The 18,982-nt window shown below is 38.1% G+C and overlaps 1 protein-coding gene across 1 annotated transcript in view; it reads right to left on the minus strand.

Moving 5' to 3' along the window:
* The window catches only part of RNF150 (ring finger protein 150), a 283,510-nt gene that overhangs the window by 113,721 nt on the left and 150,807 nt on the right, over positions 1-18,982 (minus strand). The window contains exon 2 of the mRNA XM_045880405.3: positions 7,365-7,615. Coding sequence (XP_045736361.1) covers positions 7,365-7,615 — 251 coding nt within the window. The remainder of the gene's footprint in view (positions 1-7,364; positions 7,616-18,982) is intronic.

Consider the following 18,982-nt stretch of genomic DNA (forward strand, 5'->3'; position numbering starts at 1 on the left):
AGACTTGCATGTCAAAATACTTGGCATATGTGTTAAGTATCTGGTAGATAGAATAGGCTTCTTAAATGTAACATCTCCAAACCCGAATTTGGAGTTCCCAGCCCCTCAGGATCTCTTCTTCTGTCTTTCCCATTTCAGCTCATGCCATGAAAACTGACCTAATTGCATCCTTGATTTTTCTCTTTCTCTCACACATATGGTAAATCTATAATTTATTATCCAAACTATCACTCTTGAGAGCAAAATGGGGAGTTATTAATAATTAGCTTGGTACAACAGGTATAAACTAGGATATAGTCTTTATAGTCTACATTTAACCCATAGGATTTTAAAATACCGTCCTAATCGGATTCCTTTTGACTTCTCCCTTATTCTGGTCCAAATCCATCACCTGTCATCTGACTGCTGGACTAGCCTCTGAGTGGGTTTCTATCTGTTTTCATGTGTATTGCTTGTTGATACCACTACAATGCAAGCTATGTAAAGGCAGAGTCCTTGTATATGTAACAAATGTGGAAAACAACTTTTCTTATATCTAGCACAGAAACTTCTGGAAGACTTGAAAGGGAAGTGTTAAGAGTTGCTGCCTGTCGAAGATTACTTGACCACAGAGTTGATTGAGGGTCCATTTCTGGGCTCTCTATTCTGTTCCATCGATCTATGTGTCTGTTTTTGTGCCAGTACCATACTGTCTTGATGATGATAGCTTATACACAAACAATGAATCATGGAACACTACATCAAAAACTAATGATGTAATGTATGATGATTAACAGAACATAAGAAAAAAAAAAGAGTTGCTGCCTGTGAGGAGAATTGGAGGAAGGGAGGTTGATAAAGGGAGTCTGAGGTGGGAAGAAATTTACTTTTAAATACACACCCTTTTATTTGCTTTATTAAAAAACCTGTGTGCATACACTATTATTGTTAATTAAAAACTGCTACATGGGAAATTATCCCCCAAGAAAGTCAGATTCTTACTCTGTAGTCTATTTATATGCCTTCCTTTTCCCATAACTCTGGAGAAAAGATGGAAAAAAGATCCCATTTTGTTTCAAACTGTGTCATCTGAGCTAAAAACCCAGTCTTTGTGAGTTATAGAATTGAGCTATTTAAATTTGGGGGGGGGGAGACTATTTTCTAAGAACTGCCTTATCTATTAAAGGTGATCCAGCTAACAACTGTCTAATACGTCACACATATTTTCTCATTTGATACCTTTTGGATGGGGCTGACACATGATCAGTCTCACTTTACACGTGGGGAAGGACAGAAGAGAAAGGCAAAGGACCTAACCTGTGCAAACTCACACAACCAGGAATCACCAGAGCACAGACTGGAATCCAGACCTGTCTAACTCCAAAGCTGGTATCTGTGACAATTACCTTGCACTAGATTTATCTTGGTTAACTGCGTTAGGAAATGTGGCACACCAGCCAAATCTCTCCACTTTCAGTTGTACCCTTATTCTCCATGTCACCATCTAAAAGACCCTGGGGTGTGAGGCTACTAACGTAAAGATTATCTAGCAAATCTTCCTCCATGGGAAACTGCAGTGAAATGATCTTCTCCAGGTACAGTAAGACATGAGGGCTAGTGATCATGTAAGATGATGGTGACTTTCCTTCAACTGTGATCTGCACAAAGCCAAGCAGAGATTGGAGAGCTCGTGTGCCTAATTCCAGTTCAGTCTCTCTTGCACATACCTGAATGGTTGGATACTTCACTAATGCAACATTAAGGCTTTCGATATTCCATTTTAGGCTGTGAGCCTACTTCTAACCTGAGAGTCAATCTTTCCGAAGGGCCAGTAATGCTTTAATAAAAATAAATGACTTAAAAAAATGACTTACGTTAACCTGAGGCTTATTATAGCTATAGCTTGCCCAGCTGAAGCTCTCTATTGAATGGAATGGAGCACTTTCCATCAAAGGAGAAATTTTTTTCTAAAGGAAATTATATGTTCTTATTCCATCCATCAAAGGGCCATAGTACAGTGCCTATTTTGATCAGGAAACAGTGCTAACTTTTAACATGATCCCAATTCACTGAGTGACCCTGAGGGTAACATCTTGCAATTTGAGGAAAGTTAATAAAATGGGAGCAGAGTAAAAACTGAAACCCTATGAACCACTTCCATACCATCCACTTCCAATTAGCTTTCCACATAAATCACTGAGTATGCATATGCCTAGAGACATGCAAACTCGATCTGCCTGCACAGAGTGAACTGATGACTGAAATAAGTAATCAACTAATACATTCAAGCTTAAAATTTCATGCTCGACTCAACTGCTTTATGATGATGTGACTATCTATAGACTCAAAAATATAGGGTTACCATTTTTATTTATCAATATCAAATTAGCTAGGTATCCTAGCAATAACTGATTCATGTATGTGTAATTTCTTTATATATATAAACTTTAGCAACCAGTGAAACTGAACCTATTAGTTCTATATTTTCACTGCCTTGTGTCTACCTGGTAGTAAGTGTTCACTTAAATCCCAGAAGATTCAATAAAAGTGGTAATGTGGATTTTTAAGTAGTCATCAAGGAATCTACATGATAGTAATAATGGATACTATTCATTGAAAGTTTAAAAAGTGATTAGCATCATGTTCAGAGACTCTGAAAAATAATATACATTAACTCATATAATTTTTACTATAACGATAAGAGGAAGGTATATTCGCATTAAGTTCAGAAAACCAAAGCATGAAGAGATTAAGTAACTTGCCCATGTTTGGTAAGTGGTGGAATTGGACTACTGCATAACCACTAAAAATCATGTTTTAGAGATTTTTAATGACAGGGGAAAATGCTCAGCAATTAATTGAAAAATAGAACACAAAACTTACATGCATATTTGTGTCTCATACATAGACACATATGCAATGACAATTTACAGAATATATATCTAGGTGGTCACAAAACCTAAAAGGTAAGATACTCAACTGTTAACTATTCCATGGGGTAATGGGTGATTTGTCTTCTCTTTTAGTATTTTTTTTTTTTTGAATGCCAAATTTATTAGACCGAGCATATATCATTTTGAGAATCAGAAAAGAAGCAGTAACAAATGTTTTTAGAAATTGTTCCAGAAGCTATAGCAAATTTAAACAAACCAATTGCCATAAAATAGGAAAAATCAGAGTTGTCCTCTTAAACAACAACTCAGACTTCACTGGCTTGCAGAAAGTTTGTACTAATACTTTAAGAATCAGCTAATTCCAGTCCTATTTAAAATGCTCTTGAGCTGGGCTATCCAATAGAACTTTCCATGATGATGGGAGTGGCTACCAAATGGCAGTACATATAGAGGACATTCGAAATGTAGGTAGTGTAACTGAGAAACAGAATTTTAAATTTTATTTTATTACAACTAATTTAATTTTGAATGGTTACACATGGCTAGTGGCTATCGTGTTGGACATTGCAGACTACAAAAAATGGAGGACTATAAAAATGGAGGAAAATTTGCAAATTCCTTAAAAAAGCCAATATAACTGTTACCTGAACATGATAAAAATGTAAACTATGGATGAATTTCACATATGAATATCAGGGTAAAAAAAATACAAATACAATGTAGCATGTGTTAGAAGAATAGTATGTATGGAAGATTTAGGATGGTCTAATATTGAGAAATTCATTAATATAATACACTCCTATTAATAGATCAAGAGAAAAAACTCAGACCACAGCTGTTGAAAAGGCATTTGTTAAAATTAAACCTCCATTCCTGATTAAAAACTCTGAATGAAATAAGACTAACCCTCATTTACATAACACAAGAAAATAATGTATCTCGACCTAGAAAACTATATGGGAAAATAATAAAATGGAAAAATGATTTAAAAAATCCCATTAAACTCAGGATGTTCCCATTAAATGCTTAATGAAGAGGAATATATATATATATAGGTTTAAAATTATATTTAAACCTATATATATATATAGGTTGATATAGGTTAAATTATATTTAAACCTATATATATATATATAGGTTTAAAATTTTGAAAGAAGTAAATTATCACTAACTGTGCATATTATTGATGTAATCCTGATAAACTAATATAAAAACAATCACAAATACTTCAATGTAGTGGTTAAGAGCATAGACTCTAAAGCCCTGCTGTTGGTTCAATCACTGGCTCTATTAGTAACTAGCTGTGTAACACTGAGCAACCTATTTAATTCTTTTGTTTCCTCTGTAAAATGGGGACAATAAAATCCTACCAAAGGGTTGTTAAGACTATTAAGTATTCAAATATATACAGAACTCTTAGAACATGCCTGCATATAATACTAGTTAGTATTACCATTAGTATTAAGGTAATACTAAGGCACATTATAATCATTACAAAATTATTACAAATTATAAAATATATAAACTATAAAATGTAAATTATAATAATGTACAAAATAAAAATACAAAAATCAAAATCCTTCCTATATGAAAAAGAATATTCCATTTATAATAGCAACACAATTATTAAATACTTAGGAATAAACACAAAAAATGTGCATGATTAAATAAGAATATTTAAAAATGTTAGTAGGGGACAAAAAGAATTGTTGAATAAAGGGCAAACATATACTAAGTAAAATTCAACAACATAAGGTTATAAATTATTCTATAAACTTAAAAAACAGATAAAAGTGATTCTAAATTTATATAAAAATAGATGTAAAAAGTAAAGGTAGAGCAATAAAGGAAGATTAGTAGGAACAGATATGAGACAATATTATAGTGCCAAAGTACTCAAAATAATATGTACTGGAGTATGAATAGATTATGGTACAGTTTCAAGGGCAGAGAAATAGAACCAAATACATATGGATATTTATTTATTTATTTTCTTAAAGAGTTTTACTTATTTGAGAGAGCAAGTGAGAGAGAGATTGAGAGAATGAATGGGGGGAGGGGCAGAGGGAGAATCTGACTTCCTGCAGAGCAGGGAGCCCGACATGGGACTCAATCCCAGGATCCTGGGATCATGACCTGAGCTGAAGGCAGATGCTTAACGACTGAGCCACCCAAGCACCCTACATATGGGTATTTAGTATATGCCGAATGGGGATACTGCATATGGGGGGATGATTAATTATTGAATAAATACCAGTTATAAAACCTGGTAGGTAGGCCATCTCAAATAAAATAATGTTGGCTCTCTATTTGATTTTTTACACTGAGATAAATTCTCTGTAGATTGATGACTTAATCATAAAAGTGAAATAAAAAGTAGTGGATGGAAATATGAGAGAATGTTTTTCTATAGTCTTGGCCTGTAGACAATCTTATTATACAAAACTCAAGAGCTATATAAAAAGATAAATTCAGTTATGTAAAACCCCCAAATCTCTGCATGGCAAAAAGCACCACAGATAAATCAAAGGCAATGACAAATTGGGAAGATAAATTAAATCTTATGTCGGTTAACTCCTTTGACTAATAGCCTTCTCTTCAATTTCTTTCACTTAACATATCAGTAAGAAAATGACCAACAACTCAACTGAAAAGTGGTCAAATAATATAAGCAGGTATCCGAGAAAAAAATTCATTTTTTCTATTTTACTTGAAAAGATGTCCAACATTATTTGTGCTAAGAAAAATATGGTACCACTTTTAACATCAAATTGCATGCAACAAAAAGCTCTAACATTCTTTTGCTAAGGATGTGGGAAAACAGTATTATTAGTAATTACTGTCCTTATACTGTATAAGTAGTATCATACTAATGTTATTTACATTAGTATAAATAGTATACCGTTAGTTAATGTAAAAATTAATTCAACCTTTTTGGCAGACTTCGGGCAGTATCTATTATAGTTTAATATATACATTATGTATATGTATATATTAAATATATTCAATAATTAAATTAATAAATTTATAAATATTATACTTATATTTTATATTTATATTTATAAATACATATTATATTCATATTTACACGGAAAACATAAATATATAAAAATAAATTTAATAATTAATATATATTAATTTGCTATATATTTACATATATATTTAATATATACATATATACTTTATATGTATATATTAAATATATATATTTAATATATACACACACACACACCATTGCTCTACCTATTAAACTTCCATAATTTACCTTAGAGGTATACTCACAAATGTGCTCAGTATCACATGTACATTTTTTTGTTTTTTTTTGTAAGAGAAAACATGTTGGTAAGAGAAACTGGTTTAATAAATGTGAAATATGGAGGAAATGAAATGTTATACAGTCATTAAAAATGAGAAGGCAGGTTAGATTGAGTGTGGAGATGAATAATTCCAAGAAGTGAGAAATAAGGGTACAGAGTTAAGAGTGCTATCATTTGTTTAAAAATGTGTGTTTGTAAGCACATAAAATACCCCTGGAAGAGAAGATATTCCAGGAAGATGGCTGGGTAACTGAGAGACAGACACAGGAAGGCAATTACTTTAACTGCACACCATTTTATACCTTTTTTTTTTTTTAAAGATTTTATTTATTTATTTGAGAGAGAGAATGAGCTAGAGAGAGCATGGGGGGGGAGGGTCAGAGGGAGAAGCAGACTCCCCGCTGAGCAGGGAGCCCGACGCGGGACTCGATCCCAGGACCCCAGGATCATGACCTGAGCCAAAGGCAATCGTCCAACCAACTGAGCCACCCAGGCGCCCCATTTTATACCTTTTGCATTTTATACCATATGTATATATTATCTGTCCCCAAATTAATTGCTTTTTAAAACAGCTTTTATTTCTTATTTCCTTTTCTTCTTCCATTCTCACCAGAAAATCCTGGCTCTTCCCACACAATGTTGCCACATTAGCAGTCTCAGCTCACTCCTCCTTCTCCCTTTATTACTTGCCTAAATAAATAACTGTCCACAAAATGAGCAATAGGAATGTGGGACAAAGCACCTCATGTCGCAGAACAATACTAGTAAAACATCAAAATGTGTATTTGGAAAAGAGCTGAACAACTATATGGCAAATGGTAAAAATGTTTATCTTGGGTGGGAGGTTAACAGGTAATTTTGGTTTTATCTTGGTATTTTCTGTGGTTTCCAAAGCTTATATATATATTACTTTTTTTTTTAAGATTTTATTTATTTATTTGACAGAGCGAGAGACTGAGCAAGAGAGCACAAGCTCTCTTGGGGGGTGGGCAGAGGGAGAGGGAGAAGCAGGCTCCCCGCTGAGCAGGGAGCCCAACAAGGGGCTCAATCCCAGGACCCCAGGATCATGTCCTGAGCCAAAGGCAGACGCTTAACTAACTGAGCCACAAGGCACCCCAATATGTATTCCTTTTATAATAATTTTTAATTTTTAAAAAAACTGTTTGATACTCACCTGGTTCCTGTCCCTGGCATTTGCATATCGAAACCTCTGGATATAATAAAAGACCAGCCATGCGAGGGATATGATCATCAGGACGATGAAAGAGATGGAGACAAACACAACCGAAGTGCGGCTCACATATTTCTGCAAGTTCCGGGTTCCAATGGTGATGTACATGGTCACCGTGATGTTCCTTTCCAGCAGGCTTACTATCTCCTTTCCTTTTGGCTCAGGAATCATTATTGCCACAATGTCTTCTACACCTGTTGTGACGGGGCAAGGAGGGGGTAACAAGGATAAGGGGAGAAGAGAGAGAGGCAGAAAGTCATAGTGAAATGTCTAGACAGAGTGAGGCATAGCCAAATAATGACCCTACTTTCGACAGTTCTATGCCAGACCTAATAGCCAGCTCTAATTCTAAGATAGAACAGCCAGAAACGGAGTCAAATGCTCAACCTCCTTCAGCTACCTTGTAAATGAGAAAAGAACCCAAATTGAATTCATGACCCTTCCCACCTAGCACAGTTTACATTTCTCTGGGGGCACTTCACAGACCCCCTAGGAGGGGAGGTGGCACCTTCTACCCCGTGGGAGAAGCATAAGATGCCCAATTCTTTTTTTTTTTTTTTTTAAAGATTTTATTTTTTAGAGAGCGAGCGAGAGGGAAACAGCATGAGAGGGGAGAGGGTCAGAGGGAGAAGCAGGCTCCCCGCTGAGCTGGGAGCCCGATGTGGGACTCGATCCCAGGACCCTGGGATCATGACCTGAGCCGAAGGCAGACGCTTAACCATCTGAGCCACCCAGGCGCCCAAGATGCCCAATTCTGTGCCACCCATCTGCGAACCTTCCTTCCCCCTCACGACACTAGGAATCCTTAAATACAGATCTCTATCATTTCTAAGGCAATTTTCTCCTACATTGAGTTCCCAAAGTAACCCCAAATGGGTTTCTTGACAAGCTCTAATTATTTGTAAACATTAATATCATAGGCCTCAGGACTATTTCCTGCTTATTTTATCTAGTTCAGTGCAAACAGCTTGGGTCTCCTCATACTCAGCAAAGAGAGAAGATGGAGACTGAACAATTTCAAAATGGTTTTACTTCAACTTTCAAATATTCCTACCCCCCATGCCCATTACTGGACAGTGTGCAGCCAGAGTAGAAAGAATTGTCCCTATTCTTTATGACACCAGGGGAGGCACAGTCTCTACAGGGAGTCTTTAGTAAGGATATGATACCAGCTCCAAAATGACCAACTCAATATGCCACCGTGGCTGGTACTTGAACTAGAATACAGATTTCAGTTTCACCAGGGTCGGTCCTCTGGTATCACCCTAATTCATGCCCACAAAGCTCTTCGTGAGCCCTACTTCCATATGGAAATAGCCCATCACCTGGGGTCACTGCAAATTAAAGGGAGCAAATTTGCAATTAGGATGTTGCAGATCCAGGGCAAAATTAAACACGGCTATAGTTGCTTCAAACTGGCCTCATTCAGGTGCTGAGGTCAGTCAGGGGGACGGAACTACCAGATTACATTTGCTCAGAGAGGTGCAAGCTCTCAGAGGCTACTTAGGGCTTTCACTTGACCTTGATCTCTATGCAAGTTTTCAATCCTAAATTCCTTGCTAGTATTTCACTGAATAAATACTTTAAAAGCTAACTAACTACAGGGGCGCCTGGGTGGCTCAGTCGGTTAAGCGACTGCCTTCGGCTCAGGTCATGATCCTGGAGTCCCGGGATCAAGTCCCGCATCGGGCTCCCTGCTCGGCAGGGAGTCTGCTTCTCCCTCTGACCCTCCCCCCTCTCATGTGCTCTCTCTCTCATTCTCTCTGTCTCAAATAAATAAATAAAATCTTAAAAAAAATAAAAATAAAAATAAAAATAAGAACATGGGTGGAACGAAGGTTTTTAAAAAAAATAAAAAATAAAAAAATAAAAATCAAAGTTAAAAAAAATCAATTAGCAGTGCTAAAAAACAAAATTGAATCAAGTTAATCTTGAAGATCTAATTGGCGTTATCAAATGATTAATGAATTGGGCAGCATCCCATCTATCAAGTAGAGGACAGCTCCTGAGTTGTACAAAATAGAAGGTTTTAGGGCGCCTGGGTGGCTCAGGTGGTTAAGCGACTGCCTTCAGCTCAGGTCATGATCCTGGAGTCTCCGGATCGAGTCCCGCATCGGGCTCCCTGCTCAGCGGGGGGTCTGCTTCTCCCTCTGCCCTCTTCCCTCTCCCCTCTTCCCTCTCGTGCTCTCTGTCTCTCATTCTCTCTCTCTCAAATAAATAAATAAAATCTTAAAAAAAATAAAAAATAAATAAAAGCTAACTACATACCAAGGTATATGTGTGCGCTACATCAGTTACATATTTTAAAAAATTCCTGAAACTTTTGTATTGGCCCAATTGTAAAATCACAAAGCCATAGAGTATTTAGATTTGGCTCTTATTTCTGGGAATTACTGAAACTGATGGCTTGAATTTCGATTTTGCAGAATTTACTGACAATTCTGATGCTCCTTCTCTTTTCATGTTTACTTTGGCTAATGGCTGCTTGTAGTCTGAGGGTTTTTTGAGGGATTAAGGCTACTGACAGGTTTTGTCTCTACAGAAATACGATCTCTGTGTATACTAGACTAATTTGGCCTGGGGAGGCTCATCCCAGGGCTGTAGCTATTTTATAGGTCTTTAAGTAGTGGTAGAATAATAATTTTTCATTTAATTTACTTCCTTATTTATATTTTTAAAGCATATCTATTCAGGACTCTAGAATTAGATTTTTGAGGATGGGATCTTGGTATTATTTATGAGACTCTGTATGTTCAGACTTGCACACATTCTACACTTTTCATTTCTAGTTCAGTCCTTTTTATTATTTATTTTTATTGAAGTACGGTGGACATCCGGTGCTGTATTAGTTTCAGATGTATAACATAGTGATCCGACCATTCAATTCTATACATGATGCTATGACCACCATGATAGGTTTTTACAATTTTTAGTAGTCAAATTTTACTAATATATTCCTTTATGGCTTCCGGTTTTGATTCTCTGCTTAGAAAGCTCTTCTCCACTCAAGATGATAGAAAGACTCATCGAAAATTGCTTCTCAAAACACGGTTTTATGTTTTACATTAAATCTTAACCCGAATGTGATTTAGTAACAGAACAATATTTATTGAGCTCTTACAATGTGATGCGCAGAGAGGAGACAAACAGATGCAGTTTATTTTCCCCCTAAACTCTCAGATGTGTTTGGATCTACTTTTGGACTTTGTTTTACAGTAAGGTTGACCTTTCTTCTGCTGAACCCGTTGCAGGCTGCTTAAGTTGTACAGCTTTTAACATCTTTATTCTCTGGCGGCCTAACTCTGTCTTCGCTAATTCTCCTCCATACAATTTTCCTTCTCTCTGCTTATCCATAAAAGACCATAGAGCCTAACAGTGAAGAGTCAAACCCCAGCTCAGCATTTTAAAAACAGGCAACCTTTAAAAATTCAATTTCATTTACAACAGCATCCAAAACCACGAAACATGTAGGGGTACATTTATTGAAGCACTTGTAGGATCTGTACACTGAACGAAACAAGACCTAAATAAAAATAGAGATACAGGGACCCCTGGGTGGCTCAGTCAGTTAAGTGTCTGCCTTCGGCTCAGGTCATGATCCCAGGGTCCTGGGATCGAGTCCCGCATCGGGCTCCCTGCTCAGCAGGGAGTCTGCTTCTCCCTCTGCCCCTCATCCTGCTCTCGTGCTCTAACTCTCTGTCTCTCTCTCAAACAAATAAATAAAATTTAAAAAATAAAAAATAGAGATTAAAAAAAACAAAAAAAAACAGGCAACCAGGGGCACCTGAGTGGCTCATTGGGTTAAGCGTCTGACTTGGGCTTAGGTCATGAACTCAGGGTCCTGGGATCAAGCCCCATGTCCAGTGCTGCACTCAGTGGGGAGTCTGCTTGTCCCTCTGCCCATCCTCCTGCTCATGCTCTCCCTCTCTCAAATAAATAAATAAATAAATAAAATCTTTATTTTTTAAATTTAAATTCAATTAGCCACCATGTTGTACATCATTAATTTTTGATGTAGTGTTCAATGATTCATTAATTGCATATAACAAAAAAATAAATAAAAATAGGCAATCAAATTTTGGATATCCACGAAGTTTTAAATCACTCATCATCCATTTTTAGGGACCTGAGAAAACACTTTCTGTTCCTGTAGGGTAAAGTATAATTAACTATTTTAAAGCATTTAAACTTAAGTTCTTAGTTAACACTGCCCATGTTGTTCATACTACTGGTGTACCTTCACGATAGAAAACAGCCACTTGGAAGGAGAAACAGTGAAAGTGGCAGCTGAGCAGTTCTATTCATCTAGACCTTAAATGTATTCATCTTTCTAGGGCTGATGATGGTTAAAAAAAAAAAAAAAAGATAGGATTCTTGGATATTTCTCCATGTGCTTTAGGTTATGGATTACCGTGAGTGGTAAAAAGGGTATGCATTTATCCCAACAGAAATAGTCATTAAGAATTTAGGTACTTAGGTTATGCAAAACCAGTACAGTGAAGTGGATCTGGATGAATTATCTGATTAGTCTTGATTATCAATGCACATAATCCAGGGCAAAAGCTACCACAGGGTCTCATATGTTCAAACGAGGCATATGCACCAAGGTGAGTAATCAGATAACTCCCTGATCTTTGCTTCATTTTGAAATGTGCATCCATAGTATCAGGCTTCTTCTCTCCAGGTAAATGGTAGTGAATTGCTTCTGCGGGTGTGTGGGAGGGAGGGAGAGAGAGAAGCAGGGGTGAGGAGGGGGAGAACGCACTGAAAGCCTGAGTGATCTCAAAGTTACACGCTGCCCTGTGTAACAGGGAGGCTCTGAGACTCAGGGGAAGAGAAGTTAGCAGGTAGCCAATTTTGTGGGGGTAAAATCTATAGAGGCTCTGCCTGCTATTTGGGAAATTCTGTGTTTACCGTGATTCCTAGTCGCTCTAATATTGAGTGCCTCTCTTGCAAAATTATGTCAGCCGACCATTTATTTTCCTCCCAAAGGCACTTTATACTTCTGAGTGATAGCTATTATATAATTATGGTGTATTCTGGAAAAGCTCTTCGGCCGCGCGAGACAATGTGTGCCCAGCGCACGTAGGACCTAGCGGCCAAGCAGCAGGAACACTCTGTATTTTTAGCACTCCCTTTCCCAGGAGAGAGCTCAATTGCCATTATCTAATTTGGTATATGCAGATAGTAAAGGATCAAGACAAAAGTGCAGGAATCTAAAAAAATGTTTAATAACCAGAAACTCCTTGACTTGTAAATTCAAAACCAGGTTGTTTAAACACTGCATTAAGACAATGTCTAGGACACCAACAGACTAGACATTTTACAGAGCGTCAGCCCTGTTCCTCCCTGTGCAGCTCGGAGGGTGATGACATCTCTCCCAGGTCCATGTGATAAAAAAATCCTTTTTCAATTCTCTGTATCCTCTACAGAGGGCCTTTTAGAATTTAGGCAATAATAAGAAAAGCCCGCAATATTCCCTTTGGAGATATTTTCTATTTATTTACTTAATATCTGTTTTTCTTTTTATAGTCAGCTCCTGATTATCATCTGTTCTTGTGACATAATGTATGTAAACTGATCTTAAAAACTGCAAAGTATCATATAAATGTAAAAAAAGCTTTTAATAAACACAGATGTAAAAATCATAAAGCATTCACAAATAGAATCTAAAAATACAGTAAAAGAATCTTCATGACCAAGTGGAATTTATTTAAGGAATGTGAGGGTGATTTAACATTAGAAAATACATTAATGCTTAACGAAGGAAAGGAACAAAGCATGTGATCCTCTTGTGTAGCTAGCTGTCCTTCAATATCTGGTCTCTTTCTCACCTATAATCTTAGTGTGTTAGCTAGGCACAGGCTGACCAGTGAAAAGTGTTAATCCCTCGACTCCCCTGCGGCTAGATGTGGCCATGTGATTAGTATTTGGCTGCTGAGATGTGAATGGAGAGGATGTTTGCCACTCCGGGGTCTTATCCACAAAGGACTGAGCATGTGCTCCCCAGATTGTCTCCCCTTTTCCCTGACTTCAGCTAGAGAGATGTGGAACAGCCAGCTTCTTAGACAAGAAAGCCACATGTTGAGGATGGCACCCATTCTTGATTCTTACTAAGAATAGTATAAGGAAATGTCCTTAATGTGATAAGGATCTTCCAGAAGTAGCACATTAAATGGAGGACACATTAGAAGTTCTCCAATTCAAATCATTAATAAGACCAGGAGGAGCCAACATTTAAAGTAGAAATGGTATCTGGCACAAAGAGACATAGAAACTAGAGTGTAAGTACTGGAAATGAAGAGTGTAAGCTGTCATTATTTCAGGAAATCACATGACCATCTAGAAAAGCCAAGATAATTTAGCTTTTGAAATCAGAAGAACATTCAGTAAATACAAGATTCAAAATCCACATCAAAAATGAAGGGCTTTCCATATACCAGGACACAATATCTAACCAGAAAATGTAATGGAAAAAATGATCTACACATAATAGCAGCAGAAGTTATAAAATATCTAAGCACATGTCTAACTAAACACTAGCCGCATATGCAGAAAACCTCAAAATAAAGTTTCTCTGAAAGACATCAAAAATTTCTGAAGCAGATTTCAACTTAACCCAGGGTTATTTAGTATTAGTATTATATACTTAGTTTCCAAACACATGTGATTTTTAAAGTTATCCATGTATAATTATTATTTTATTATTTCATTATGGTCAAGGAACATAGGCTCTTGCTATTGTTCCTTAATCATCTAATACATTTTTGGGGGATCAATGTCCCGTTTGTATCCAGAAACATTGTATTCAAAGCTATTCTTTGTTTGGTATATATATATCTCATTGATTAAGTTTATTAATTACATTCAGGTTTTCCATATCTCTGCTTCTTTTTTCTACTTGATTTTGAGTTTCTACGGCGAACTGCATATATGCGCTCATGACGGTTCTGTCTGCTTACTCTTTTGTTGCTGGGACGGGTCTGAGGTCATCAAGATTCTTGTTCCTTGTAAGCGGTCTGTTCTTCCTCTCTGCAACCTTTTGAAGTTATATTTGAGAATAGTCTTGGATGCTTCTAAATGTTACTGTGTCTATTTATGAGTATTCATCAGTCAGTCTGTAGCACACCAGTGCCCCCGTAACCGTGGTTTCAATGAACCTGCAGTTAACTGCAGTCCAGAACGCCCTGACGTATCATCAGAAGGCCCACCGCAGCCTAACACTACATCACAGTGCCTACGTCATTCACCACACTTCATCTCTTCATGCAGGCATTTCATCACCTCACACGGTCATAAGAAGAAGGGGGAGTACAGTACAATAAGGTATTTTGAGAAAGAAATACATTTTATTACGGTATACTGCTATAATTCTTCTATTTTGTTATTAATTACTGTTGTTACTCTTTTATTGTGCCCAATTTCTAAATTAAGCTTTATTATAGTTATGTGGAGGAAAAAACATAGTGTATATAGGGTTTGGTACTATTCACAGTCTTTTTTTTTTTTTTTTTAAAGATTTTATTTATTTATTTGACAGAGAGAGAGATAGCGAGAGCAGGAACACAAGCAGGGGGAGTGGGAGAGGAAGAAGGGAGAGGGAGAAGCAGGCTCTCCGCCGTGCAGTGAGCCCGATGTGGGGCTCGATCCCAGGACCCTGGGATCATGACCTGAGCCGAAGGCAGACGCTTAACAACTGAGCCAGCCAGGCGCCCGGTACTATTCACAGTCTTGTATCCCCTGGGGGTCCTGGAATGTTCCCCTGCAGTTAAGGGGGAATTACTGTACACGAACACTTTCAATCTGAGGTATTTCATTCTTTTCTTTATGTCTAAAACATCTGTCTTCATACTTTATTCAAATATTTCCTTCAATATTTTTTCTCTCCTGTGATTCCTATTATCCTCTTGGTGGCATTCATTCTGTTAGCTATATTTTTATACTTTCCCCCCTCATTTAAAAAAAACTTTTTATTTTGAAATGATTATAGACTAATATTGGCAAATGTAGGGCACAGAGGTCCCAAGAACACATCTCCCAACTTCCCCCAATGGTGGCATGTCGCATATTACAGTGCATTATCAAAACAGGAAATTGGCTGGCACAATATAATTCACCAGATTACAGGACTTAGACTTCACCAGTTTGGGCATGTGCAGAGTTTTAAAAGGTCTTTGTGTAAAATTCCATGATATTTTATCACACATGTGGAGTCATTCTTATCACTACCACAATTAAAATATTGAAATATTCCATCAACAAAAAGAACTGCCTCCCCCTCTCCTTTCCCTTCCCTAACCTCTGACGTCCACTTACCTATTCTCCATCTCTAGAATTTTATCATTTCTAGAATCTTATATAAATGGAATCATACATTAACACTTTGATATTCGCTTTTTTTTTTTTTTTTTAACTCAGCATAATGCCCTTAACATTGATCCAAGCTGTTGCATGTCTCAGTAATTCATTCCTTTTTACCTATGAATGGTATTCTATGGTATGGAATATTTAACCACAGGTTAACTATTCACCGATTGTTGGACATAGGGGTTATTTCCAGTTTGGGACTATTAAGAATAAAGCTGCTATAACCATTAGTTCACAAGTGTTTGTGTGAACGTAAGTTTTCATTTCCCTGGGATGAATGCCGAGGAGTGCGATTGTTAGGTTGTATGGTACCTACATGTTTAGTTCTTAAAAGAAATTGCCAAATTGCTTTCCAGAGTGGCTGTATCATTTTACATTCCCACTGGTAATGTGTGAGTGATCCAGTTTCTCAGCATCCTTGCCAGTACTTGGAATTACCACTAATTATTTTATTTTTTTTATTTTAGCCCTTCTAATTGGTATATAGTGGTATTTTCACTGTGTCTTTTATAATTTCTAAAGAGAAATTATAATCTGATTATAATCTGTTCTGGCTGACTGTTGGAAGAGTCTCTCAAGCTCATCTTCCAGCTCATGAATTTGTCTTTCATTGTATCCATTCTGTATTTTATCTCATTTATTGTGGTCTTTATTTAAACTGTTGAATTTTTCATACTAAATGTTTCCTTTAAAAAAAAAAACAGGGGCGCCTGGGTGGCTTAGTCGTTAAGTGTCTGCCTTCGGCTCAGGTCATGATCCTGGGGTCCTGAGATCGAGCCCCGCATCGGGCTCCCTGCTCAGCGGGGACCCTGCTTCTCCCTCTCCCACTCCCCCTGCTTGTGTTCCTGCTCTCTCTGTATCTCTGTCAAATAAATAAAATCTTAAAAAAAAAACAAAAAAACCTTCCGGCTTCTTTTTTCTTTGACTAACTTCCACTGAATAGAAGCTTCTCTTACTTAATATTTGTGGCCCATCTTTTCACTCTTTCTCAGCCGGTATCTGCTCACTCTGTACTTTCTCTAATAATGGTGGTACTCCTCAGATAGCTCATATTCTCTACCTGTGAGTTCCTATTTCCCTGGTGGAATCAGCTACTCTGTCCACTCATGTTTTCTGTGGGAAAACCTAAGGCAGGGGCCCTTGTTCTGTTCCTCCAGGAGATTAAGGAGAGGTATGGATAAGCTCAGGTGGCCCCAAGGACAAGCAGTGCCTCCTCCCATTAGGCAGGTTCTCCGCAATGCTGAAGACTGCTTGCCCCCCTCTCAGGGACCCCATCCCCTTGGCCTGAGGCACCGCTGAAGTTCAGGCCTCCCCAGTCAGGAATTATCTCCCAGGTCCCTGTAGCTCTGCCTATGATCTGATCCAACTCCATTTCCCACCTGCAGCCTGCTTCTCAAACCTCCCTCTACGACTCTCAGAAACTTGAGTTTCTCATCAACAAAGCCCCTGATAGCTAGCTTCCATCTCTTCTTAGGATGATTTCTTTGCTTCTTTGCTTTGATTGATCTGGCTGCCTTAGAAGGACACTAGTTTCTCTGCGCTATGATTAAGGGGAAAGGTAGTTTTCATTTTTATTTATTTTTATTAAACCATACTCCACATACCTCAGAGCCTGAAGACAGTGTGGTGTCTGTGTTCTACTTTGTTACTTCTAGACCGTTACTCCCGGTAACGGAGTTCCGTCTTTGAGACAAACTTTGAAAGCCGCTTGTCTTTGAGATTCTTTCCACCCGCGTTTCCAACCCTGTCTCTCATCTCCTTGCCTGGTCTACCAATCTCCTGTTCATCTCTTTTATCACCCTCTTTAGCTCCTGGCTCGTAACATTCATCCTCCTTGGGCTGGCATTTTAGTATTCACACGGATAAGACGCCCACTACTCTGGCCTGTCAGTTGTTTGCTCTTCTCTTCTCCATCCATCTTCCTTTTCCTCTAGTCCTTCTCAAGACACACATTCTTATCCTGTACCTTGTCATTACTAGGAAACTGCACCACCTCTGAAATCCCAATTTCAAAGATGTCACGTTCCCAATGCCCCTGCATCTTCTTCTAGCTCTCTTTGCACAGGTACCTCCCCACCCATGACCAACCCCCTACTCCACTTTTCTTACTGCCCATCAGCTCTCTCCTGGCTTCATGTCTGTCCTTACCCATCTATCCTAATCTCAGCATAGGTCATATGGTCCATCGTTATCAGAAATCCTCTAAAAATACCCTTAGCTCTCTTGCTCTTCTATTTCTCCACAGAACGTGCCCTACAAGATGTGCTTTTCTATGCCTCCACTTTATCACATGAACACTGCTAAGAGAAAAATCTCATGAGTCATCTGTTTTCGCTTCAAATTTACGATCCCTTCCCACAAATGAACACCTAACACTGCCTATCCTATTCGGTTCTGGACCTGCTCTCCCTTTGTCCAAATGATGACCTCAGATCTTTACATCTCTCCTCAAATCTCCTGTGCCTCTTCCCACCCACATTCTCAGTTAGTGATCTTACTGTAGGAGTCTCTGAGAAAAAAATACCCACCAGAGGGAAATCTCCTGTCCTGTTATTAAATGAGGTAATTCGCAGTGAAGCACTTAAGCACAAGGCCTGCCAAATAAAAACCACGATATAGATGTCAAGTTTTATTAGAATCATTATGGTTTTACCACCGCCAAATACACAAATGAGACCGCCCCACCCCATCCTCTTCTTAGCACAATGCAGGACATATCTCCTCTGCTACAAAGGCCTAATCCTGTAAGTGCAACTGTGCCCAACCAGTGACATCACAGTCAGGTGTGGGCAGGGCACACAAGACTTTTATTTGAGGTAAGAGGAAAGCAAATGCCCTCTTTTCCTGCTGATCTTAAACAGGAACATCTGGGAGGCTAAGCTGTGGCAGTCATCTTAGCACAAGGGGACTAGACTAGGGATAGAGCTGGCACAGATGGAGGAGAGCCAAAAAATCAGGGCAGAAATAATCTGATGGCATGATCTAAGCCTTGATCAAGCCATACCTGAAGTCAGAATGCCTTTGGACTTCACAGTTACCTTGCTAAAGACAGTTTGGGTTGAGTTTTCTGCCCTTTGCTTCCATATGGCATAACCAGGTAGTTACCCCCCAAAATGTGTGTCTGTGCAAAAGAATCCAGGTCTTCTGAATCCCAAGCCACTGTCACTGGGCCTCATTATATTTCCATGTAATTT

Source organism: Mirounga angustirostris, unplaced genomic scaffold, assembly GCF_029215605.1.
Source record: "Mirounga angustirostris isolate CCGP_5_RB_7025 unplaced genomic scaffold, mMirAng1.0.hap1 SCAF_2, whole genome shotgun sequence".
In the NCBI taxonomy this organism is placed as follows: Eukaryota; Metazoa; Chordata; class Mammalia; order Carnivora; family Phocidae; genus Mirounga; species Mirounga angustirostris.